We start from the raw sequence: 27,261 nt of genomic DNA on the forward strand, positions 1-27,261 counted from the left end.
ACACTTTTTTCATTTCAGGCAAAATCTGAATGCGCTTGCCAACGTTTGACGTCCATCCACTTTTCAGGACGTGTTCGATTCAAAATTAAATATGTGCATGTGCAAATGAAGGCCAAGGAGAGCTGGCACGATATGCATAAGCTCAGAGGTCAGGTACTCACCTTTAAGCTAATTTGGGTTGGAGTCACGACCCGACAAACTGTCAGACAATTCACAGAGCTCCTGTGAGTATGTCAGGTCAAGAAGCATTTCTAGGCAAGAACCAATGCTGGATGAAGCGGCACTCCGTCACGGATACTCAGCTGAAGGTGCAGGTACATGCAATTTGTTCATGTTGCCGGCGATAACGAAACAAGTTGTGGCAGTCAAGGGTCCACCTACTTGTCCCCGAGGACCTTCCGATGGACGGCATACACATTCATGCCTCGCCTTTCATGTCAAACACCGGGAGGACAGTTGGACAGCTGGCTGGGTCGAGATCGAACCCAGGTTGGACATCTCAGAAGCGAGTGTGTGTACCTCTAGGCTATCCCAGCAATCGTGTTTCATTGGATGATGAATGGTTAAAGATTCTACGGTGTTGGTGATTGTCACCAACACCCAGAAAGGATACATGCACCAAATGCCACTGCGAAAGTACCAGCAAACAACCCAGTATAACCCCGGCCATAAGACTTGTAGCAGAGCAAGGTGTTCAGGGTAAACCCATATGGGATGAGAGAGAAAAATATAGAAATAGATATAGAGAGGGAGATTCAAGAGATTTGAACCTTGTGTTGCAGCATTAAGGAGAATGCTCAGATGACACTTCCCAGTCAATGACAACAAAATGGCCACTTGGGAGGGAGATGAGGACAGAGGAGGATCACCGTTTCAACTGTGCAATGCAACAAGAAAGACAGCAAGAGACCGCAGCAATTTTATTGAAAGATAGGAATAGATTTTCAGTCATAAAATTTATAAACCACTCCAACCAGCATTCGGAACAATGATGCAGGTGTGAAAACGACAAACAGGATTTTTTTTTTAGCAGAGCTGACAGCCATGTAGATCAAAAAGGTCTTGACCCATAACCACCCCTGGTGAAAATGGGTCAAGACATAACATTGAGCACAATGCCAGCAAGATGCATTGTGGAAACACGCATTCAACCCCACCCTGATCTATTCAATCATTACCAACATGGAAACTCGGTACAACTGCTTTGTGTCAAGTGTGGCGCAGCACTCACATTGCCTTTCAGACAGTGCAAAACAGGTAAAAAGAAAAAAAACACAGCAGGGAAAGGTGATCACCACATACCTGGACAGCAGGTGCTTAGGGACAGAGGCAAGGCAGCCCATTATCCAGTTCAACATTGTAAACAGTAGCAAAACGATGGGTGCTTCACAGGGCCATTTCTAAGCCAAGGATACATGGGTCACAAGGTCAACACAGGTCACACTGGGTCAATAAGCGTCGGTGGAGGTAATGCAATGCGATCTACTGGACAAACCGTATATAACAACGACGGCAAAAATTGCAGGGCACAAGTTTGAAAACATAAAAATATAAACTTGAAAAGCATTTGAGAGAGGGCCTTCAATAAACAGAATCCCTGCCAGGAACTTTAGGAAAGGATGGCCATGATGCCAACTCCAAGCAAAATAACTAACTGATGGTTGAAATTTGTGGGTAGTGGCCATTTTAATAAAAAGCTATTAACAAAAGGAAGTTTTTTTTGTTTTTTTAAATCAAATTGAGAGGGAAAAGGAACGGACCGGTAAATCAGCGACAGGTTACGAGAATTTCTCTCGGAACTGTTCATTTCCCATAAGATAATCAGTGTGCTGCCTTAAGAAGTATGAAGAGTTCGCTAAGGGGTTGCATCCGGAGAGTCGAAGGATTAATATAAATACAGAGCACTGATTGACTACATCAAGATAACTCAAATTTTCATGACAAACAAGACAAAACCAACAAACCTGCCTCGAATAGACAAACACCAGAGAATGTGAAGGCCTAAATCCTGCTTACTTGAACGTCTGCAGTACGTGTCTGGAGAAAGTGAGCACAGAAGAATAATCCAATCGTTTTGATTCAAGATCCTTTTCAAAAGATAAACCTGCATAGCAATTGTGAGCACTTTCCTTTTTTAAACCATAGTTCATGTGTCGACATCATTTGTTTCCATCACAGCCAGTATAGTTATTTAATTACTTTAAAGAAATTTCGACGTAATAATTAGTTAGTTTTTCCGTCGAGGATCTCAAGATTCAAGAATCGGTCAAATCTCAAGATTGATTATTCATCAGACTATTTGCGGGTAAAACTCGTAAAGGCGTGTCCCCTTTACAAACTGCTGTACATCTCTGCACACAGGCCGATAAACTAGCTCGGAAGGGAATTGCTTTCAGATAATCCGAGTTTGATGATGAACTGCCAGCCTGGTGCTTCTCAGGCAGGGTATTGTCATTGTAAGCAGACACAGGTGACACGGAAGATTCAAGAGAAGCACGTTTGAAGGAGAGATAAAATTCCTTAAAGTAAAAGGATGTCTCCGAATGGCTTTTCCCGGAAAACTGTTCAACCGGTATGTGCAAAAAGTTCATCAATATGAGTAATGCTTGACTAAAAGTAGACAAAGTGAATTTCGGAGGGGGAGTTTTGCAGTGGCGTTCACACATCATCTTACCCTGCGACGGTTTCAACGTGGGCCAGCATTCGGCCCAAGATGTCATGCTGGAGTAAGAATTCAGCAAAAGAAAGGTGACAGATCTCAAGATTGATTATTCATCAGAACCATACATACATGTGTGTACAGATGTTGTTTTCAAGAGCAATCAACAACTAGCGAAGAAAAAAAAAATGCATTGCTTTCCTTTTGGGATAACCTCAGGAATAATATAATAAAATACTTTAACAATGAACTAAAGCTGAGTTTAAATCATTTCTTCAGCCTAAGCGTAGTAATGACTAATGAGATCATCTACCCAATCCTTCACATCACGACAAACACAGCATTGCCATTTTTCAGCCGACTCTCGTGGGAGATATGCAGGAAAACAATTTTAAAACCTTGGAAAAAGAAAGAAATAAATAAAAACAAAAGAACGAATGATCGCCAAAACAAAGCTAAGAAACTGTACAATGAAAGTATTTGGAAAAAAATCAAAAGAAAGTTATACGGGAGGTTAAGTATGGCCAAGAAAGAAAGCCTTCAATATCACCGTCGTACGGATAAATTAGATTTGACCATTCCGAATTTATTTCGTGTCGATGGCTTTCCCTGACAAAATGAAAATCAACCATTGCACTCCCACATGGTGAACCAACGTCATCGGTGCCTCTCATAAATCAAGAAGAGGAGGAAATACCGTAGCCTGAAAATGTATCTGAACTTTGTTGCAAAACTTTATTTAGAGCGCGCGACGATGTGCGATTGAGGTTATTTATACGTGCCGTCGACGGGACATAATCGATCTGAAGCTTTTATGTGCCCTTCTTAAAAATGGATGTTGAGATTCATCTCCAATGGCTTTGAACAATCCTATTCGTGCAGAAAATATTAAAATGCTGAAAAGTTATGGTTATTTTATGGTATGGTTTTATAGTTATGGTATGGTCACAGTGTTATTTTGATGTCAAAATAAACGTTTGCAGCATCTTTCACAAAGTAATATTTTCTTTCGTGTTTATTTTCTATCGGGGCTTCATAGATCAAAACCCAAACTATAGATTTTCTTTAATTTAATAAAGCAGCATCAAGTGGAAAAATAATAATAAAGGGGTAAAAACAATAGAAGAAAATAAAAACATCGACTATCAAGAAAACAACTCCTAATGCATGTTTCTAACATTCCATTTCAAAACAGTTTAATTCCCAAAACGTCAAAAACCAATTCGTAGGGATATGAAAGCTCACATTTGAGGAAAATCGCTTATTGATCAGCAGCCCTACATGTCAAGGCTCACCAACCATAACTGAGAAAAAAAACGGGGCTTCTTTTGCATTTGACGCTTTTCAAACAGACACCACTGACACGGTACATGACAATTCCATTGGATCGATCGACACGACAGTAGTGCGCGCGTTCTATAAATCGGCCTTTACTACACGATACACCATCAACCTGTCCGAATGTTAAAGGATCATCACCGAACCACTGCGCAGTACAAATCAGTGATGTCATCACAGCACCGCGTTTCCTTCACAAGTCCATAGTGTACAGGAAAAAGGCACAAACCAAGCGCTGCTCTTTCATCCGCAAAGTGGACCCAACTGATTGACCCAACAAGGAGGTTCGAGATGTCTGCAAGTAGTCTAAAATAAAAAGTAAGATTCTAACGTCCAGAGAGAAGCCGGTAACTTGGGTAAGAATTATTTTTTTGAAGCACTGGTACATATCAAGAAATACTCAATTCCATTCGGGAAGACAGAGTAAGAGAAATCGGTGCGTGGATGTGGATATTCAATGCTGAACCATAACCATATACAAAATTGCAGCAATGTACAAGTGTTCTGCTTCAGTGGCAACGAGCACGAAAACCACAGCCTCCCTCGAAGCCACGCCTGCCCTTCGCACCTTTTCCGCGACACAGACATGTACGAGCGTGACTTCGTAAACTTCAACAATGGCGCGTCACACAACTCCGGGATACGATTGTGTTGGAAAGTAAAAAGTAAAAATAAAGGGGAAATGGCATTGGCCAAATTAATGCTGCTGCGGTCCTAAGATCTGCACAAAAGGGGACTAATGTGCCTTCCGCTAACTCGATCACATCTACAAGCGAGGAACATTCCATCGACAGCAAATGGCCAATACACTGTACAAATTAAGAACAAGTATGTGATGAGCCACTTCTCTTCCCCAATCCAAAGCACATCACACAGAACACAGGGTGCAGGGAAATGTTTTGTCGTGCGTGTGGCGAGTGAGAATTTCACTGTCTTGATAATGACATGACTGGAGATAAGATGAGGAAAGATGGAGAGGTATGGGTCACATGTGAGGGAATCATAAGAATGAGTAAGATCAGGGAAAGGAAGTAATAAAGGGAGGGGGGCAATTGGGTGAAAGTTAAGAATGGGCAGCAAATTAAGATGGCATTGCCAATGATGTGTTGGAGATAAGGTAAATGGGCTAGAAATACAAGAGAAGAAAGGTCGGAGACACATGAAGACAAGCTGAATAAATGATAATGGACAAACAAAGGCGAAAAAACTGGCCGGGGGATGGGGGGTTGTGGGTGAGGGTTGGGTGGCTGCGGATTGTGGAGACAGGAGAAAGCTACGAGTTTAACAGACGCTCAATAGCGGCATTGATGTCCCCTCCAGTGGCAATCAATGCCTGGATGTTTGCTTCACGATTCACAAATCCCATGGCCTGAAGTTGATTCAACTGCATTCTGAAACGCATTTCAGGCATTTGTGTTGGCTGTGGGAAGATTGGGAAAGAACAGGGATCGACGAAAGTAAATAAATTATCAAAACAAATAGTTACCACAAAGCTGCAATGCATAAAAGAAGAAGAAGAAAAAAAAAGTTTTAAAAGTTTTTTAAAAGCTTACATTTTTTTTTTTTTATTGCCCAACAGCCCGATGGAGAAAATCAGAGCAATAAATTGACATGATGGGTGACAGGAAGCACGCACAAACCAACCAGGAGAGCAGAAACAGGCACAACCATATCAAACAACAGAAAGAACATGCAAATCAAACAGCACAATAACAAGAGCTCTTTAAAAATAGCACAAAAACATTTAGAAACTGAAATTCAGAATATTACATCCACTCGAGCACACAGTAAAGTGTCCTTTCGAGTAAGCTAGAATTTACCCAGGCTGGACAGAGCTAGACCTCTCCATTAGCGAGTGAGAGATTGAGGACGGCTCAAACGTATCAATGGCCATGTCCTAAGCATATCAGATTTAAAAGCCTCATTTAGATATGCTTCATGTAGGACATTAATATTGATTCGAGAATTTCCACCACTGAAGGTATGACCCAATATCAAATTCTTAGTTTAAATTCCCCCCCCCCCCCCCCACCGTTTTGACCCCTGTAACCCTATGTCCCCACCCCCTGGGGAATGAACCCTCCCATCCCCCACCCCCAATAGTCATGTCTCCCAATGTTGAATGCACGTACAAAGTTTCATTTTAAAATGTTGAAAAACATGCCCATAACTGCATTTTGATGTATTTGACCTTTTGACTGGGCCCCAAAAAAAAGGTGGGGGAAGCGGGGCGGGGAGGTGGGGGCAGGGGGGTGGTGACAAGGATGATACTACTTTTGCACCTTCTCGCCATGTGGTGATCATAACTACAAAGTTTGATAAATTTCTGCACAACCTTTTTAGTTGTTACGATGACAACGTGATCCTTGGGCAAAAATCAAATCACATCCAAAGTTACTCACTGGCTGGAGGAAGCAACAATTTGCTGCACTGCAGAGCCACTACAGACACCAAATACATAACATCTCCCACTGCGAAATGCGACTGCAAAGAGGATACTTGGTGGATAACAAGAGATAGTTGCCGGCTACATTGTTATGACGAATAAATAAATAACACCAAGCCTTCTTTAAGTTTCCAGCATTAAACATGATAAGTCTTATTACCTGTTCAGCAAAACACACCTGTGTAGCTGTCATCCCAGCAAGTGCTTGCAACATCTGCTGCATGAACTCCTGTTGGACCGCAGAGCTGGGCACTGAAGGCGTGGCAGTCCCATCCGTAGAGCCGAGGCTTGTGGGAGGCGCAGGTGGGTTTGGAACACCAGATGGAGAACTGTCAGACTGTGTAGCGGGTGTTTCGCTGGCGGTGGGCACAGGCATTCCAGGGATACCACCTGGCACCAAGCTAAATAAATAACAAAAATGGAGAAGTGCATTAGAGCAATATCAATGATTAGTTGTTGGGTTAAGGAGGGGGTTAGGGGTAGGGTGGAGGGGGGGGGGGAAATAAATTAAATTCTTATTGAATCCTCAAGAGTCAAAAAATTTCAGCGTTAAAAGAAATATCGCGCACATGCACGCACACGAGGAAGAGAAGTTCGAGTTCATATTTGATACAAGCATCAGTGACAGCAAAATAACAGAACGGTATTTACCCGGGCATGAGGCCTGGAACTTCTTGCGCAAGTGTCTGTAGGCCTTGCTGTATCTGCATGAGTGCTTGCATGGCACGGGGATTAGTCATCGCTGAAAGCACATCTGGGTTCTGCATCTACACACGGGAAGCAGGAATACATTCAGCGGGCAAACAGGCAGGACGTGACTGGCAGAATGCAACACAAAAGAACAGACCATGTTATGTTGCCATCTTGCGCAAACGAAAGTTCAGTCATTTAAAGGAGCAGCTTCACCATGAACTACAACTGCACTCATAGAGCAGAGTCTTGCCTCGCATGTTCATTCTGAACAAAAATACCATGATCAACCGAACACACCACTATTATGGCCCAAATACCCGTATCATCCATGCACCCTGTTATGTCACATAGTTTCCTGGCAGGGTTAGGAACATCATGAATTTAATTATTCACTCATATCACGTTATATACACTACATGACCAAAAGTATGCAGACACCCCTTCTAATTAGTGGATTCGGCTATTTCAGCCACACCCATTGCTGACAGGTATATATAATCAAGAACACAGCCATGCAATCTCCATAGACAAACATTGGCAGTAGAATGGGCCGTACTGAAGAGCTCAGTGACTTTCAACGTGGCACCGCCATAGGATGCCACCTTTCCAACAAGGCAATTCATCAAATTTCTGCTATTCTAGAGCTGCCCCTGTCAACTGAAAGTGTTGTTATTGTGAAGTGGAAACGCCTCGAAGCAACAACAGCTCAGCTGCAAAGTGGTAGGCCACACAAGCTCACAGAACGCAACCGCAGAGTGCTAAAGCACATAGCGTGTAAAAATCATCTGCCCTGGGTTGCAACACTCACTATCGAGTTCCAAACTGCCTCTGGAAGCAACATCAGAACAACTGTTCGCCGGGAGCTTCATGAAATGGGTTTCCATGGCCGAGCAGCCGCACACAAGCCTAAGATCACCATGTGCAATGCCAAGCATCGGCTGGAGTAGTGTAAAGCTCGCCACAATTGGACTCTGGAGCAGTGGAAACACGTTCTCTGGAGTGATGAATCACGCTTCACCATCTGGCAGTCCGACGGACGAATCTGGGTTTGGCAGATACCAGGAGAACGCAACCTGCCCAAATGTATAAGTGCCAACTGTAAAGTTTGGTGGAGGAGGAATAATGGTCTGGGGCTGTTTTTCATGGTTCGGTCTGGGCCCCTTAGTTCCAGTGAAGGGAAATCTGAACGCTACAGCATATAATGACATTCTAGACGATTGTGTGCTTCCAACTTTGTGGCAACAGTTTGGGGAAGGCCCTTTCCTGTTTCAGCATGACAACGCCCCCATGCACAATGCGAGGTCCATACAAAAATGGTTTGTTGAGATCGGTGTGGAAGAACTTGACTGGCCTGCACAGAGCCCACACCTCAACCCCACTGGACACCTTTGGGATGAATTGGAACGCCGACTGCGAGTCAGGCCTAATCACCCAACATCAGTGCCCGACCTAATTAATGCTCTTGTGGCTGAATGGAAGCAAATCCCCGCAGCAATGTTCCAACATCTAGTGGAAAGCCTTCCGAGAAGAGTGGAGGCTGTTATAGCAGCAAAGGGGGGGGGACCAACTCCATATTTATGCCCATGATTTTGGAATGAGATGTGTGACGTTTGGATGCCCACATACTTTTGGTCATGCACTGTATCAAATATATGAAGTTGGTAATTTTTGCGATAAGCAGTTCAATTCAACCAACTATGGCTGGAATACCACTTCTCCAATGACGTCATTGTTATGACTATATACCCCATGGGCAGTTGATGACCTATATGCCAAGTTTAAAAAAAAAATCTGTCGAGTGGTTTTGTAAAAAATGTCCAATTTTTTTTTTTTTACTTTAATTCAATAGGGCTTAACATTGTGACCGAGGACATCACAGAGTTAGCAATAAAATATTATCCATGAGGAGTCCCTTCCTATTTTTAAAGTTTCGTATCGATAAGATAAGCAGTTGCAGAAAAGTACTCGTAGGCTTCGGCTACCGTACCGTCTCCGACCTTGTGGTTTTGTTTTTCTCTCAGCGATTCGTCGAATGCGCTGCAATTATTTTCGTTCTCTGTTTCGTCCCAGTCGTTCACCCCATACCTCCTTGTTTAATATCTCTACTCAAAAAAAAACAAAAACCCAAAAACATATTTCCTTCCCAGGTCTTATTCTTTTATTTGTTGTTCTTATTTGTTCGTTCGTTCTTCGTACGCGATCATGTGGTTAGAAATGTATAATCTCTCCCCTGAACAACTATTTTCTCATATATTATAACACCCTTTTCTTCTTTTCCTACAAAAGGATGCTTTCGTCTTGCTCACCAAATCTATTCATTCCAAAAAATATATATAATACCATCTCTTACAGTTCCTCCTTTCTACATTCCCTAAACTATCCAGAACTCCACCCCTCCTCCAGTGTCCTCAAACGTATTTTTGACTCGAACGTCTCAAACTCATTTTGCAAAAAATGTTCGTTTCCCATGAATCGTACACTTTTCAAAATCCAATCTCACCCCTCCCCTCCAAATCCTCCCCATCACCCATCCCTTTCAAATCTCCCCCCTTGCACCTTCCCTCCCCTCCCTCCTAAACTCCCCCCACACCCCTCCTCCTCAAAGCATCCTCCCTGCTTCTTCCCCCTTCCAACTTTCACCTTCATCTCCCCCAACCTTCTGCCTCGCTCTTCCCCCTCCTCAAATAACACCTCACTGTGTCTCACCCAATCTCCATCAAACCTTTTGTCCGCCCCATTCTTCCCTTTCTCCAAGCTATTCTGAAATCTCTGAAATCTCTGACACACCTTCAACAGCTCTCCCTACCTCTTCCTCCTCTTCCACATCTTACCCTACCCCCCCCCCCCCCCATGTTCTGGACCCGATGCTCCCCCTTCCTCTTCATTAACGGTATGGACCTCAAACATCCGGGGCCTTCGCTCAAACTTGACTGACCTCTCCATACAGGTTGCTTCTGACAAACCAGATGTGATCTGCTTAACAGAAACTTTCCTCCTTCATGATGTCTCTGATGCCTTGGTATCTCTCCCAGGTTACTCCCTCCTCCGGTATGATAGACCTGAGCCTCGTCCTGGAGGTGGGGTTGCTATCTTTATAAAAAACTCTCTTCCTCACTCGCCCTCCACTGCCCTCTCTCCACCTCACCTCCAGGAATACCTTTGGCTACGGCTTCGCCTTCGCTCCCACCTTTTGTTCATATGTGTGTTGTACCGTCCACCAAACAGCGATGACTCCATCTACATCTCGCTGTCTGATAATATGGACCAACCTCTATCTACCCATCCCAACTCTCTCTTCCTCATATGTGGTGATTTCAATTGTCACCATGCCAGTTGGCTGGGTGTGGGTACCTCTCTCACCAGCCATGGCTCCTCAGCAAAGGACTTCTGCGACTCACTGGGACTGACACAATCTGTCAATTTCCCGACCCGGATCTCAGTCAACGGAGCATCTTCTCTTCTGGATTTGATTATGACAAACTTCCCTGAAAATGTCTGCTGCTCTTCTTCTGCTCCAATCGGCTCATCTGATCATGTGCTTGTCAAAGTGGAAATCTCTCTGACCATTCTCAGAGAGCCCCCTCAGCGTCGACGAGTCTGGCATTTCACTCAGGCCAACTGGCACGGTCTTCAAGCAGCCATCAATCATCTGGACTGGTCTCCCATCTCTACCGCCTCTGACATCAAATCATCCTGGGAATTCTTTCAAAGTAAATTGCTCTCTCTCTTGCACAGATTTATCCCATCTTGTCTTCAGTTGTCATACCCTTCCTCCCGTCCATGGTACATGGATTCTTGTGGTGAGGCTGTTGCCCTGAAACAACTTGCTTTCGTCTCCTGGAAAGCAAATCCAACGGAAGGAAATCTCATTTCCTTTCACAAAGCCCGAAACAAGTGTGTGTCCACCCTCAGGAGAGCCAGGAAACAATATCTCACCGTTCTCAAAACCGAACTCTCTTATCTGTCTCCCTCTTCCAAATCCTGGTGGCGTCTGGTCAAATCTGTTTCTGGTGTTTGTTCCCCCTCCATCCCCTCCCTCACCTCAAACGGCTTAACGGCTGACTCCGCACGTGAAAAAGCCGAATGCCTCAACTCTGTGTTTGCCTCTAAATCTTGTGTCCCAAACCCATCCCTCCAGTACCCACCATACCCAGTCGTACCCAGCTGCTCCTGGACTCTGTGTCCTTTCCTCCTGACAAGGTGGAAAAGTTTCTGTCAACCCTCGACTCTGATTCTGCAACTGGTCCTGACGGCATCAGCCCACGGGTCCTAAAATCATGTTCTTCCGCTCTTTCACTCCCTCTTTCTGTTCTCTTCACCCTCTCTTTTGCTCAAGGTCATCTGCCATCTGCTTGGAAATCAGCCAACATCACCGCTTTGCACAAAAAAGATGCAAAAACAGATCCCAGCAACTACAGACCAATCAGCCTTCTCCCAATTATCAGCAAAGTCATAGAATCCATCATTGCTTCAGATATGAAATCTTTCCTCTTCTCCAATGGCTTGATCTCTGATCATCAATTTGGTTTCAGACCTGGTCACTCTACTCTGGACATGCTGCTTCTGCTTTCTCAACAATGGATGGAGGTTCTCAACGCCAAACAGGAAATTAGAGCCGTCTCCCTTGACATTTCACGTGCCTTCGATACGGTCTGGCACCCTGCTCTGCTCACCAAACTCTCCTCCTTTGGTATCCATGGAAATCTCCACGCATGGCTGGCGGACTTCCTCTCTGGTCATAGTCAACGTGTGGCCCTGAATGGGTTTCTCTCATCTCCTCTTCCTGTTCAGGCTGGAGTTCCCCAAGGTAGTGTTCTGGGCCCTGTGCTTTTTCTGGTCTTCATCAATGATCTCTGACTCTCTTGAAAATCCTCTCTATCTCTTTGCTGACGACTCTACTCTCTGTCGCTCCATTCCTCATCCCTCAGATCGGCAGTCTGCAGCCTCCTCACTCTCTGCAGATCTGGACAAAATCACAGACTGGGCAAACAAATGGAACATGTCTTTCAATCCTGATAAATCTCACACTCTTACGATGTCTCTCCGAAAAGACCGACTGGAAAACCCTCCCATCCACTTTCTGAATAATCCTCTCCAAGAAGTTCTGTCACTCAAGCTTTTGGGTCTCACTATTTGCCATGATCTTTCCTGGGAAAACCACATTTCAAATCTGGCCTCCAAAGCCAGTGGCCGACTGGGCATCCTCCGTCGTGCGAAGTCCTTCCTTGGCACACCTGAGCTCCTCACCACATACAAGGCTTTCATCCGCAGCTCTATGGAATACTGCTCTCGCCTCTGGTCTGGTGCTCCTGCCTCACACCTAGCCCGTCTTCACGCTGTTGAAACCAAAGCGTTCAGAATCATTGGAATCTCCATCGATGAAGCTAACTCCAAGGGCCTTTCACTCACTCACCGCAGGCAAGGTGGTGGTCTTTCCGTCCTCTACCGACTCCTCTCTGGCCTTGCCCCCCCAGCCCTCTCTAGGGCTCTGTCCCCCAAATATTCCTACAGGTCGCACAAGATCTGCCTGCAACCCTCTTATGGTTAAACTGCCAAAATCAAGACTTTCTGCTCACCTTCACTCCTTCATTCCTCTTTTCTCCCACCTCTGGAACAAACTCCCTCACTCTCTTCAATCCCACTCCACCCTCCAGGTCTTTAAAACAGCTGTTCACCACCATCTCTTATCCTCCCCCATCCAAAACCTTGATCTTTTCTACCCCCGCTAATTTCGGTCCCCTTGTGTTTTATACCTCTTCCCCCCCCCCCCCCCTCCCCCTCCCACGCCTCCTGCCCCCAAGCCCTCTCCCTCCCACACTTCTCCCTGCTCTCAAATGTTGTGGTTGCGTGCTTCCCCTTCTCTCCCCATCTTGTCTTCCGCTCCCTCTTTTTGTATATTTTGTTTGTCTGGTTGATTTGTTTGTGAAATAAATGTTAGCTCTTTCACGAGCCTCAATTCAGTACACAAAAAAAAAAAAAAAAAAAAAAAAACTCAATGGTATTCATGGAATACTGTTATGAATTTTGGGGTAGGCATCTATAGATTGAGGTCGATCTGCATAGGTATCATGCTTCGTCTGTCGTGTTAGAACAATCTCGATATAACAAGTCCCGTTAGCACGGTTTGTCAGATCAAGTGTGTACCTGTGATCACACAAGGATGATCGTGTGTTACATAGTAGTAGAGACTAAGCCGTAGTCACTAAGCTAATTCCCCTGTGTGTCAGACCTGGTGATCATTCCTTTGTCCCGTATGGCAGCACATCACATACATTAGCTAGATCCATTAGTGCACCAGATCAATTAATCCCCCGCCGCCACAATGACTGACCGAAAAGATCGACAGGAAGCAGCCACGTCACCAGCTGCCATAGCAGACAAACATCGTGCAAGGCAGGCTGAGGCCACGCCCACTTCACGCGTGATTGGTCAAAAGGGTTTTGATGGGAAGATCGCACCATGGGGTAAGAAGCTGGCCACTGATTGGTTGAAGGAAGGTGGAAGGAAGCGGCAGACTGATTGTCCACTGACCGATGACGCCTCGGCCAATGAGTGAGGAAGGCGCGAAAGAGCGACAACAAGCGGCGAGCTGATTTAAGGACAAGCGCCGGTGACTTGAGAAGGTGCGAAAGAAAACCAAGAATTGCACTGGTTGGGAGAGATAGAGAGTGACGTCAGAAGACGATCAGTAAAACCACTCGCTGACAGACATTTTCTCTCTTCACCTCTGCCTGTCTTCGCCTCTGCTTCTTGCTCTGAACTGTCCCTTCGTGCTGGACCTGTTCTTGCCTTAGGAACAGGTCCAGCACTGTGGGGAGACCAGCGCCGAAAATTCTCTTCCCCTGCGTTCGCATTCGAACGACGAGCGAGGCTTGCGGTTGGAGCGCTGACGAGCCGAGGGCCACTCCGCGAAAACGACCAGGCCAGTTCGCGCCAACCGGAGCTGCGTAGGACAATGGAGCTGCACAACCAGACGATTCCTGATGGACACCACATCCAGACAGATAAGCACAGACGCGCAACAACGATTTATTTTTTATTCATTCTTCCATTGTTTTGTACATGAAGTCTGAGTGGGATCCCAATCTAGGTCTTAGTTCTTCCGTCGCATTCTTTCTTATCGGGTCCGTAATAAATATTCCTGTTGTACATTTTACATCCGTTTTTGGTCCATTTATTAATTTGCAGGCGAAGACATCGTCGGACCGACAGGTAAGCCGCGGTATTTTCCCAAACCCACCTTCTCGTGTATGATCCACCATTGAATCGATTGTCGCCTCGTTAAGCTCGATTCCATCAGTGGACGCTCTGTCTTAACTGAGAGCCGTCTGCACGACAATACTTAACCGACACAGGCAACTTGGTGCAAGCCAACTCTTCTGTTTTTGAAGGATTTTTTTTTCTTTGATCCAATATGGCTGCCAGACCATGTGAGCGATGACATCATAAATTTATGTTCTCCAATAGAATTGTTGTGTCGATTACGCTCACGAAATTTCAAACTAATCAGACGAAGCGTTGACCCTGTTGAATGATGGCATAATTACGGCACCAATGATATCATCGTTAACAACACTTATTCCCCATGCGGAGCTCTTTACAATTAGACACATTTCTATTTTTTCCATTGAGCTGTTTGAGATATAGAGGTGTAAGGTTTTGGTTTTTTTTGTATACAAAGTGGAGGCTCGTGCAAGAGCCAACACATAAAACACATAAAAACAAACATAAACACACATTAAACATATAATAAAGGGAGCGAGAGACAAGAGAGGGAGAGAGAGGGCTGCACAACAACAGTAGAGATCATGAACATAGGGAGATCTGTGGAAGGGGGAGGGCTGGGGCAGGGTACATGGGATAAACACAATTGACACTACTTGGACTTTCAGGAAAAACCAACAACAGGCATTTTAAGGCCTTTTTCCCTGCAAGAGCGGGGGTTAGCCTTGCGGTCCCCATGACAATCTTCTCCGTTCTGCCCTATTTTCTGCATCTCCCCTTGTTAACCCCCTTGCCCGCATTTCTTCTTCCACCATCTTTAGCCAAGTCTTTCTCAGTCTTCCCCGTCCTCTACTTCCTTCCACATTCATTTCCATCACTCTTCTCAACCAGTCACTTTCATCCTTCCTCAACACATGACCAAACCATCTCAAACTGTTTCTCTTCACAGCATCCATCACAGGCTCTATTCCCATCATCTTTCGCAATTCATCATTTGGCTTCCTCTCTCTCAACGATACTCCAGACATCCACCGAACCATTCGCATTTCCACCCTTTCCAGCCTTCTTTGCTGCTCTACGTTCATTACCCACGTCTCGCTCCCATAAATCATAACACTTCTCACACATGCAGCATACACCTTTCCCTTCAGCATCAACGACACTCCCTTCCTCGTCAGCACACCACTCAGTTCCCAAAACTTCTTCCATGCACATCTCACTCTAGCAACCGTTGCAGAGTCTGATCCACCTTCTCCATTCAGCATGTCTCCTAGGTAACAAAATGTTTTCACACCTTCCAGCTTCACGCCGTCTCCAAGATCCAAATCAACATTTCCTCCATCTGCAGCTCCCTCTGTGCACACCTTACACTTGAATGTAGCTGCCACACTGGTTAATGACCCTCTCAAACCACTACATTTTTGATGAACCCACTCAGCGCACATTGTACATTGAATTGACGCCCTTCCTGCACATAGCACATGGCCACTTCCCAGTTCTTTCCACCTCACCACATGCTTTACCACTTGCCATCACCTTTGTTTTTCCAATATTCACCTTCAGACCTTTCGTCTCCATACATTCCTTCCACTTGTTCATCTTCTCCTTCAGTCCATCCATACTTTCTGCAATCCACACCAGATCATCTGCATACAACAACTACCACGGTAAACCCTCCTTTACGTTCCGAGCCAGCACCTTCATCACAGCTACAAATAGTAGTGGACTTGGTACCAACCCCTGATGCACTCCCACCTTCACCTCAAACTCACCACTGTTCCCGTCCTTCGTCCTTACAGCTGTGCACGCTCTTTTGTACATTGCCATCACATCATCACTTTCAGGGAAGAACAGAATTTGAAAAAGGTGGATTTGGGGTGTATTAATGGTGGTAGAAAAGATCAAGGTTTTGGATGGGGAAAGATAAAGAGATGGTGGTGAAAAGCTCTTTTGTAGAGCTGGAGGAGGAATGGGATTGAAGAGAGTGTGGGAGTTTGTTCCAGAGGCGAGAAAAAAAGAGGAATGAAAAAGAGGAGCAGAGTCTTGATTTTGGCAGAATCACCAAAAGAGGGTTGCGGACAGATCTCGCGCATCCTGCAAGATTATTTGGGGGATAAAGCACAGACAGAGCAGGAGGTGCACGGCCAAAGAGGAGTCAGTAGAAGACAGAAAGACCACCAACCTGCCTGCGGTGAGTGAGTGAAAGGCCCTCAGAATCAGCTTCATCGCAGGAAATACCAATGATTCTAAAAGCTTGGTTTCTACAGCGTGAAGCCGAGCTCGGTGTGAGGCAGGAGCACCAGCCCAGAGAGGAGAGCTTCTATATCAAGCTGCAATACTCCAAGCTGCAATACTCCAAGCTGCAATGCTCCAAGCTGCAATGCTCCAAGCTGCAATGCTCCAAGCTGCAATGCTCCAAGCTGCAATGCTCCAAGCTGCAATGCTCCAAGCTGCAATGCTCCAAGCTGCAATGCTCCAAGCTGCAATGCTCCAAGCTGCAATGCTCCAAGCTGCAATGCTCCAAGCTGCAATGCTCCAAGCTGCAATGCTCCAAGCTGCAATGCTCCAAGCTGCAATGCTCCAAGCTGCAATGCTCCAAGCTGCAATGCTCCAAGCTGCAATGCTCCAAGCTGCAATGCTCCAAGCTGCAATGCTCCAAGCTGCAATGCTCCAAGCTGCAATGCTCCAAGCTGCAATGCTCCAAGCTGCAATGCTCCAAGCTGCAATGCTCCAAGCTGCAATGCTCCAAGCTGCAATGCTCCAAGCTGCAATGCTCCAAGCTGCAATGCTCCAAGCTGCAATGCTCCAAGCTGCAATGCTCCAAGCTGCAATGCTCCAAGCTGCAATGCTCCAAGCTGCAATACTCCAAGCTGCAATACTCCAAGCTGCAATACTCCAAGCTGCAATACTCCAAGCTGCAATACTCCAAGCTGCAATACTCCAAGCTGCAATACTCCAAGCTGCAATACTCCAAGCTGCAATACTCCAAGCTGCAATACTCCAAGCTGCGGAAAGATCTCACATGACAGAGGATGCCCAGTCGGTGACTCGCTTTGGAGGCCAGCTTGGAAATGTTGTTTCCCCAGGAAAGATCATAGTAGATTGTGAGATCCAAAAGCTTGAGTGACAGAACTTCTTCGAGAGAATTGTTGAGAAAGTATATGGGAGGGTTTTCCAGATGGTCTTTTCAGAGAGACATCGTGAGAGTGTGAGGGTGTGAGGGTGTGAGAATCGTCAGGATCGAAAGACATGTTCCATGGGGATGGTGTTAGATGGGTGATGGGCTGTGCTCGGTTTCCACCACACGTAGCGCTTTGCATTCAGGCCAAAGAGTTCAATTTTCGTCTCATCAGACCACAGAACAAATGGTCTGGTTCTAGTAACCGGTCTGAAGGCAATTGCACCCAACATACAGGTCCCTTTGTTTAATTATTTGCATAGGTATAACCAGAGTAGTCCCTTCCCCTTATGTAGTGGGTTGATTGTGATACAATGCGTCAGGGCAGATTAGAGAGGTTTTTCCCCATTTTTCTACCTATTTCCTTGGAGTAATTGTGGATTCCTTGCAAGCTCCATACAACATTCTGTGGTGCAGCGAGGGCGCCAGCTAATTAACATATGGTGCCAAAAGCTGGTTTGAATCGCGCGCCAGAACCCAACGGCCACTTTGCTTTATCCCACCAAAATCTTTGTATACACGACCCCATAAGTACACAACATTTATCAATAATTACGACACATTTTTGTTTACACTTTGTTTTATTTTCATTGTAGTTAATATTGCATTAAGACATTAAACACGCTGTTTATCAAACCAAGACCTGAAAACACCATAACTTCGCCTCAATCATCCACAACCTACCCACATTCCCCCTCCATCACCTCATCTCATCTCCTCGCACCACTGATGTCCACCGCAGCTTGGGAGCGGCAGCAAGCACCTCGATTCTCTGGACTCCATTCCACACCAGAACAAGCAGGCACTAATTGGCCATTAGCGCCTCGTTGATACCTCATAGCTCCGTTTTCCCCTGCATGTCATTAAGAGATCCCAGCATTCACCACTGTGCCTCTAACGTGACCCAAGCATGTTAATCATGGAGCGCCAATATTAATCATGGAGCAACTTCACGTGGCAGGCTGGACGGCGAACTGAGGACGAGTCATTGTAGAGGTCTCGCGTTGGCGGGGCTATAGTGGTAGTGCACGATTCAGCATCTATATTTGCACCAAGCGGCCGCTTTGCTCTGACGTTGAGCCCCGATCTCGCTAAAGGACTATAAAAGAGCAGCAACAGCAGCAGCAGCATGTGGCTTTGTGGCTTTGAAGTTCTTCGCCGTGCTCGGTGGCCACAAGCTTGGTAAGTTTGAGGGGAATTGAGGAACTCCTTCTGCCAACCTCCCCCCCCCCCCCCCCCCCCCCCAACACCCCTCCCAATGCCCAATGTAGGAGACCCGAACCTGTGGCTGTGACAATATTTTGCCTCACGCTCTCAGGGTCTTTCACATGCCTTTTTGCAAACTCCAGGTGTGCTGTCACATGACTTTTTCTCTGGAGTGGCTTCCGCCTGGCCACTCTCACATAAAGCCTAGATTGTTGTCCTTCTGGCAGGTTCGCCCATCTCAGCGAAGGAACTCCGTAATTCTGTCAGAGTGGTCATTAGGTTCTTGGTCACCTCCCTGACCAAGGTCATCCTTGCCCGGTTGCTCAGTTTGGTTAGACAGCCACCTCTAGGAAGAGTCTGGGTAGTTCCATATTCTTTCCATTTCCTAATGATGGAGCTCACTGTGCTTTTGGGAACTTTAGCACTTTAGCAAATAGTTGTATACCCTTCCCCAGATCTATGCCTCCTCACAATTCTATCTCGGAGTAATATGGACAGTTCCTTGGACTCGATTGAATTGGCCATAGGTGGATTCCAATCAAGTTGTAGAGACATCTCAAGGATGATAAAGGAAATTGGATGCACCTGAGCTCAATTTGGAGGGTCGTAGCAAAGGGGTTGAATACTTATTGACTAGACATTTCAGCTTTTCATTATTAATTATTTTGTAAAAATTTCCCAAAGAAATAATTCTACTGTGAATTTAAGAGGTATTATGTGTAGATCAGGGAAAAAATATATCTGTTTAAAATTTAAAATTCAGGCTGTAATACAACCAAATGTGAAAAAGTCAAGAGGTGTGAATACTTTCTGAAGGCACTGTAAATATTGTGGGTTTGAATATCACACGTTTTGACGAATCGCAGGCAACCTCTTATTTAGTTATCGCAGGGGTTTCATTTCGACCAATTGTGGGTTTTTTTTTATCCGAGTTGTGACAATTATCTCCCACCATGAGCATTTTGTTGTTTCTCGTGCACTTTTGATAAAATCACACTGAATTGTAAAACTATGAAGAAAGGTGATTATTGTCAATTGAAAAATTGAAACAAAAGTGAAGGAAATTTAAATATTTTTAAGGAAATGCTTTAAAACCCAATTAGGTATTAAAAATATAAAGTACAACACTCACCTGCTGCAGAAATACAGGTAGCTGCAGCCTCATTTGCTCCCGAAGTTGCGAATTCCCCTCAAACATGGGACTGCTCAAAAAGATCTAGAAGAATGCAAAAACGATCAACCCTTTAATCGCAGTTCAGGAACATCCACGACAGAAACACGTTTGGTTTTGTTCTTTACTGAAAATAGCAGCTTTCATGATTTAAAAAAAAAACGCTTACAATTAATTGCCTGGCTTGTACCAAGTAGCAAATTATTTCATTCAAACAAAACATTTTCATTCAAATGAAACAAATTCATTCAAAGACAAAAAAAAATACAAGCGATGGGTAGACACTCACCATACAAGAAGAAGAAGATAAAGAAGAAGAAGGTGGTGAAGAAAAAGAAACTACCGTATTCTATATAGATTAGAAACTTGCTGATGAAGCCGATTATATCGTCCTGCTTACAGAGGAATCCGTGCATTGCGTTCCTCTAAGCCTGTCCCTAGGTGTACTGCAGTTTAATAGAGCAGAAGGTGGTGGCCTCTTGACAGAGGAGTCTGAAGTAAAGCCCCGCTGGGCCGGTTACTTTGAGCGTCTGTACCAGGCTGATCCACCGACAATTAAAAAATTACCAGGCTGACCCCCCCCCCCCCCCTCCCCAATTAACTGTGAACCACCTTTACTTGTGGAGAAACAGGCAGCGGTGAACCGGCTGAAACAGGGCAAAGCTCCTGGGATTTGTGGCATCCATGCTGAGCTTCTCAAAGCTGGTGGAAATGCTTAACTTGAGTCGTTGCATGCAGTTCTGTGCTCTGTTTTGAGCACAGGCATCATCCCAACTGACTGGAAGAGGGGCCTTGTTGTCCCCCTCTAGAAAGGGAAGGGTGATCACCAGGACTGCAACAACGAGAGGAGTGACGCCACTCTCGGTGCCAGGCAAGGTCCTTGCTTGGATAATTATTGAGGGTTCGCCGCCATCTGCTTGAGCATCAGCGACCAGAGCAGTCGGGTTTTACACCAAAGAGGTCAACGATTGACCATATCCTTGTGCTTCTGGTCCTCACCAAACACAAGCAAGAGTTTCGCCAGCGGCTCCTTGCAACCCATGTTGATCTCTGCAAAGTGTTTGATTCGGTGAATCGGGATGCCCTCTGGAGGATTCATGGCCTTTGTGGGGTGGTGGTGGCCTTTGTGGCCACCAACGCTGATCAATCTGATCTCTGAACTATACAGTACTCTGGTACTGAGAGTGCTGTGAGGTGTGATGGCTCCATCTATGACTTATTTCCAGTTGTTATTGGAGTTCGGCAAGGGTGAAAACTGGATCCCAAACTCTTCAGCACTTGTATAGACTGGATTTCTGGGGAGGATGTCAGAGAGGTCAGGCTGCAGTGCATCGTTTGGGAGTGTCAAGATATCTGACCTTGATTTCGCAGTTGATGCAGTCATCTTTGTGGAGATGCTGGATATTCTTACGGGGGCCCTCCAGGCACTGAATGAAGAAGCGGAGTCGCTGGTATTACGGATTTCCTGGGTCAAAACCAAGATCCAGGCTTTCAATGACATCTTGGATGCTGCTGTCTTGTCAGTGCCCGTTTGTGGCGAAGATGTTGAGGTCACGAAGAGATTCACTTACCTTGGCAGTGTTATTCATGTCTCCGCATGTTGTGAGCCAGAGGTTGATAGACGTCTGGGTCGGGCCTGGAGGGTCATGGATTCACTGGATCATGGGGTGTGGCGCTGTCGGTATCTATGCAGGAGGGCGAAAGTCAGAGTCAAAGTCCTTGGTGCTTCCAGTCTTGCTCTATGGATGTGAGACTTGGACCCTTACCAAGGGCCAAAGAATGAGACTTAACTCCTTTGGAACCAAGTCACTTCGGAGAATATTTGGCTATCGCTGGCCGGACTTTGTGTCCAACCAGCGGTTGCTGAGAGAAACTCAGATGAGATTTGTTTCCTGTATGGTCCGTGTTGTCAGCGTCAGCTGCGGCTGTATGGACATGTGGCTCGTTTTCCGGACGCCGATCCAGCTCACCAGATAATCTCACCAAGGGAGCCTCGTGAGTGGAGGAGGCCAAAGGGCGGAGCACATGCCACATGGTTGCAGCAGGTTGATTGGCATCTCAAGGAAATAGGGATGGGCCAGGCATCAGCCTGGGGGATGGCCAGACGGATGCCCCTGGAGCACAATCGGAAAATGGATGCGGCGATGCGCTGCCCCAGCGCATGCCCCCATACCTAACCTGACTAAAGTATGATTCAAACGTCTATTTTTAATTTATCACAAATTGTAGTCAACTAGAAAATAACCTGCAGGGCCAGCACACTGACGCACAAAAAAACAGACAGGGGTGAAAACAACCTCCATCCACCTTTGGTGGCAGAGGTAATAAACAAAAAACAAAAGCAATGACACCCGATTTTATATAACTCACCTGCTCAGCCAGCTGTGGATTCAGAGCTAAAGCCTGCATGACTGTGCGCATATATGGTGCACCCAGCATGTTCTGAACTAGCTGCGGGTTTTCTGATATCTGCTGCATCAGAGGCTGCATCCCAAAGGGGCCTGTGGCAAACGCAGGTACAGTAATGCGAGAAGGCAGACACGCACATGAGAAAAGCATTTCTAGCTCAAAGTTGCAAAATAACAAATCCGCATGAGCAAGGAAAGGGGAATTGTGATGTTCAAACTGTCGTTTCCTGCTAACAATAACGAAGGCAAGTACTATGCTATTATAATGGGAACTCGAGAAGAGGAAGAGCAAAACCAGTGATGGGGATTGGAAACCAGAGTGGAGTCCACATGCATTGTGGCAAGCCAGACATCCCAGCAGTCATGGAAATCGTCAAAATCTTCAACATCTGAAGTCTCTACGAACGGAGCCAATTACTTTGTGATACAGATGGGCAATTTGTTCAATGTTACAGGGACCTCGTCCAAAGAAATGCATCGGGTAGGCCGAGCCGCCATTTTTGTCAAATACAATTCACCTGCATACAACTTCAAGCACATGTTTAATCCCATAATTAGGGTTCGCACAGCCATGGAAGACCAAATTTTCAGTTTTCCAGGACAAAAAAGTTGTTTTCCAGGACTTTTAATGCAAATGTTTTATGTAACAAATGCCATTGAAATAAACCACCAGAATAAGAATGAAACCTTGTTTGTTTTCTGTTATTCCATTGAGGTGAGTCACAGAACAATGTGCAGCGTGCACGTAACAGCTTGGCGATACCAATACCAGAGTTTTCCACACCTGTTTGGAATGCACCATGAACAATATGCAGGCTACAGCTCCCCACAACTAACATTCGCTTGCCATAGTTAGTTTCCATTTCAAGTTGTACACTTATGAAACTTCCAGCTAACACTTGGGCCATCCATAGAAAACCGAAGATTTATTGGATTCAAGCCCTCCAAAACAAAGAAATGCAGTGTGAATGTCTTCAGCTGTGCAGTGTTCAACAAACATGGAATCAAGATACCTACGCTTAACGTTGTTATTTCCTCCACAGTCCTATGTGGAAGTATAGTTCCTTTATTTAAATTAATATTATAATAACTAAAAACAAGCTGAAATTAATTCATTGTGATTCCATGGAATGCAGTGTTGACGTGCAGATAGGTACAGTAGAGTATACAACCTGCACAGTGGGGACGATACCGTGGTAAAAGCGAGATGGACCGTGTAAAAACAGAACGGTTTACAGAAAATTCTATTTTACAGAAAAAAAGGCAAAACCACGTAAAGTCAGTAAACCTTCATGCCCACGTAAAACAATTTTTGGATTCGATTAGTGAAAACAGACAAGAAGAAGAAAGAGCAATCTGAGATTGCAAACCCTCGCCAGGTTGTATTTTCAGTGGTTAAGGCTTTTGTGGTAAAACAAATATGGCAGCCGAACCACGTAACCGATGACGTCATTTTTTTTCCCCCTAACCTAATTTATTCCTAGATTATGCTCAAGAAATTTTTATCTTGATCGGATGAAGTTTTGTACTTGTTGAATTAGGACTTCATAATGGAGGCACCTATGACATCATCATTAACACATTTTATTCCCAATGGAGAGTTCTTTAAAATGAGCCATGTCTCAATTTTTTCTATTCAGCGCTTTCGGAGATATCGAGGTGCAACGTTTTTCGGTTTTTCCAATATGGCGGCTGAACCACGTGACCTTTGACGTCATAATTACCATTAAAAATTCTACAGGTGGAGTTGCACCTATGGTGAAAATTTCCTGTCAAACTGACCAACGGTTGCAGAGAAAATCATATTTATTCTGTGCGGACAAACAAGACAGACAAACGGACTCAAATGCAATACCCTCTCCTCAGGCAAGGGTAAATATTGTTGTGGTTTTAGAACCCACACTTGTAAATATGACATCACTTGTAAATATGACATTAAAGGTTAAAGGTAGCACCCTTAGTTAGGCCACAGCAACACGTAGGTCACCAAAGGAATTCAGTTATTTCATTATTATGTGTTTTAGATAAGGCCGTGTTTCCAATAGTTAAATCTGCGTTGCGTCAATCAAATAAGGAGTAGGCCCATTCCATCCATTTTGCGACCTCCCTCTCCAAGCGGCGCCATTACGCGTCCCTACAGTTGGTGCCGCATGGCTCGCTCAAACGACGCCATAAGCCATGCAGTTAGGCCCGAGGAAAAAGGGGGTGGAACGCCAAGAAGAAGGTGTGGCCTGTCAACCAGCCGTCAAAGGCGTGGCCGGTAAGCCCTCACCAGCCAACCAGGGCTGAGCTAACATCGCTGGCAGACGTGGCTTTTTGGCTCGCGGGGTAATCATGCGAAGTTATAAAAAGGACTCTCGCGAAGCACTCGAGTGGAAGGTTGGCGGTAAAAAGGACTGCGCACACGAACTTGGACTTTTGATGAGAGCGCTGGTCGTAACGGGTCTGATACGGAGCGCACCTTTGTGAGAGGACTCGGATGGGAGAGAGCGCATTTCAAAGAACTTGTGCGAGACTTGTTGAAGAAGAGCACGCTTGTATTAGAGAACATTGGAGAGGGTGCGTTTAGCACGACCGTACAAATATTACGTACGCAGGACACCAGCCTCTCCCCCGCTATATATAAGGTCAGGTCGCGTTCAACTACGCGTGGAGCTGCCTGCCGGGTTTCGCCCGCTGGACTGGAGTCGACTGGAGCCTGGACCCTCTACCTGACCATCCACCAGCTACAATCCCCATGTGTGTGTATGTTTGTCTGGGGTATTAGAATAAGACTGCCCTGTGTTCTGCTACTTCTTCTTCTTCCTGTACATCCTTTCGTTTCCTCTTCTTCTGTACATTTGTTAATAAACCCATCTTTGTTCTTCCTACCTTCTGGTTTCCTCTCCATCCGATCGCATCCATCCTTTCTATCATTGGGTAAACGTGGCACGATTAGGAACCACTTATAATTATTGGGTTTAGTCCCGTTGTTAACGGCTCGGATCGCGGATTGCTATCCGCTCGGCATATTCCATCGTATCCGTGGTTCGAGCGGGAGTTGTCTCCTTGCTTCACGGCCGGTGGTAGTACTTAGGTAATTGGACTAAGACTCGACCAACAACCCTATTTACCACCGACCGGATGGAACGTTATAACTTCCAAGGACTCGGGTCGGCCAGACAAAAAGACAAGGGGATTAACCACCACCCCCCCCCCCCCTTGATAAGGTGAGCGCCGACGACCGAGATCCGTAACAATTGGTGTCAGGAGTGGGATTTGGACCCGAAAACCAATTTTTTATCTTTGGGAAAAAATTTTGGTCAAAATTTCGAGCGGCCGAAATTTTATTTTAACATCTAAATTTTGAGTCGTGCCATGGATAACCAAGGCGATCGGATGCCGGTGGGGGAAATAGAAGAAAGGTTAGAATCAACCCAGGACCCCAGCGAAGAAGTGGGAGGGATGAAGGAGGAAAGGAATGAAGGTGCGGTAGTGAGGGTTGCAGGCGCACAAAATGGCGGCGCCTCGCACATGGCGACGAGGACCGCGCCCACTGCACAAATGGGGGTGGTCGAAATGCAAGCCTTCATGGCCTAATTCATGGCAGAAATGCAGAAAAAGAACAACAGTATGGACAAGGTGGGAGAACAATTGGAACGAGTGGGAAACCAAATTGGGGGATTGAGTAAGGAGATGGGAGAAATGAGGGCCAATAGTGAGCAAGTGGGAAACCAAATTGGGGGATTGAGAGACTGGTTGAGTAATTTGGAAAATAGAATGGGGGAGAAATTGGGAAGTCAAATTGGGGGGTTAGAAAGTAAATTAGGGGCCCAATTGGAGGACGTGAGTAGCCAAATGAACGAAGGGATAACGGGGTTGGAAAACAGAATGGCCGCCCAGGAAAACCAAACGGAAGGAGTGAAGAACGGGTTAACGGGGTTAGAAGACAAGATGGGGGGCAAATTGAGGGAAATGGGGGATCAATCTGCCCGGGAAATCAAACAAATGGGGGAGCAGATAGAGGAGGTCAAAAACGGGCTGGAAAGCAAATTGGACGCCCAAAAGAACGAATTGGAGCAAATGAGGGTGGCATCTAAGAAGGAAATGGGAGAGATGGGGGAGGATATAAGGCGTGGGGTGAGCCAAGAGGTCGGAGGGGTACGCGACGAGGTAAAGCAGTGCGAGGAGCGCGTGGAGAAAGAGGTGAGAGAGTACGGCTAGGTTACAGGGGGGTATAGAGGATTTGACGCGAGGAGTAGAGCAGCTGACAGTGGGACAAAAGGAGTTAGGGGAGCAAGTAGGTAAGAACACAGCCGTGATAGGGGGGCTGAAATCGGCACAGAAAGAAATTAGGAAAGAACTTATAGCGACACAGGAAGAATGTCAGACGGTACACGAGGGACTGACAAAGAGGCTGGACGGGGTGGTAGAGACGTTGGGGGCGAGAGAACTAGACGTTAAGAAGCATATAGAGACGACTAAAGTGGCCTTAGAAGAAGAGATTGTGGGGGCGCACCGGGAAATAGAGGAGGTGAAACAAAAGTTAGAGGAAGTCGAAGAAGGGGTGAGTGCAATTAAAAAGAGACGAAAGGAGACGAAGAAGGAAATAAAGGAGGAGGTGATGGAATTGGTACAAGGCCTGTGCTCACATCGTGATGACGTACTTACTAACCAAATAAAGAGTTTGCAGGTGGCGTAGAAGGAGCGAAGAAGAAGAGGCGCCGAAGTGAGTGGCGATATGGTCGGAAATGTATATGGTGTGAGGGGAGGTTCAGCGAGCTTGGGGATTGGTGTAGACCCGGGCGTTCGTGAGAGGCCAATGGTAAGGTGTGCGACTGGTCCGGAGTGTGTGGAAAGGGAGTGTGTGCAGGGATGTCTGACCATGGGGAGTGTGAGAGGTGTTAGTGAGCCAGGGTGTGCGAGTATAGAGTGGGTAGCGGGTTGCGACGAGGCGAC

At 45.8% G+C, this 27,261-nt stretch overlaps 1 protein-coding gene across 2 annotated transcripts in view; it reads right to left on the reverse strand.

Annotated features, from left to right (window-relative positions):
* Positions 1 to 903: 903 nt before the first annotated feature.
* Positions 904 to 27,261, reverse strand: part of LOC137433825 (ubiquilin-1) — a 57,671-nt gene continuing 31,313 nt past the window's right edge. Inside the window, exons 7-12 of one of the 2 annotated variants that reach the window (XR_013624801.1) lie at positions 22,286 to 22,416; positions 19,877 to 19,960; positions 7,095 to 7,210; positions 6,622 to 6,844; positions 1,106 to 5,417; positions 904 to 1,061 (exon numbers count right to left, since the gene is read on the reverse strand). Coding sequence is in view for 1 of the 2 variants with exons in the window: in XM_068126207.2 (XP_067982308.1) it covers positions 5,271 to 5,417; positions 6,622 to 6,844; positions 7,095 to 7,210; positions 19,877 to 19,960; positions 22,286 to 22,416 (701 nt within the window). In the remaining variant the exon portion in view is untranslated. Of the gene's footprint in view, positions 5,418 to 6,621; positions 6,845 to 7,094; positions 7,211 to 19,876; positions 19,961 to 22,285; positions 22,417 to 27,261 lie in introns of both variants that reach the window. The other variant, XM_068126207.2, reaches the window with a different exon arrangement.

Source organism: Myxine glutinosa, chromosome 10 (genome assembly GCF_964187855.1).
Source record: "Myxine glutinosa chromosome 10, kmMyxGlut1.1, whole genome shotgun sequence".
Lineage (NCBI taxonomy): Eukaryota > Metazoa > Chordata > Myxini > Myxiniformes > Myxinidae > Myxine > Myxine glutinosa.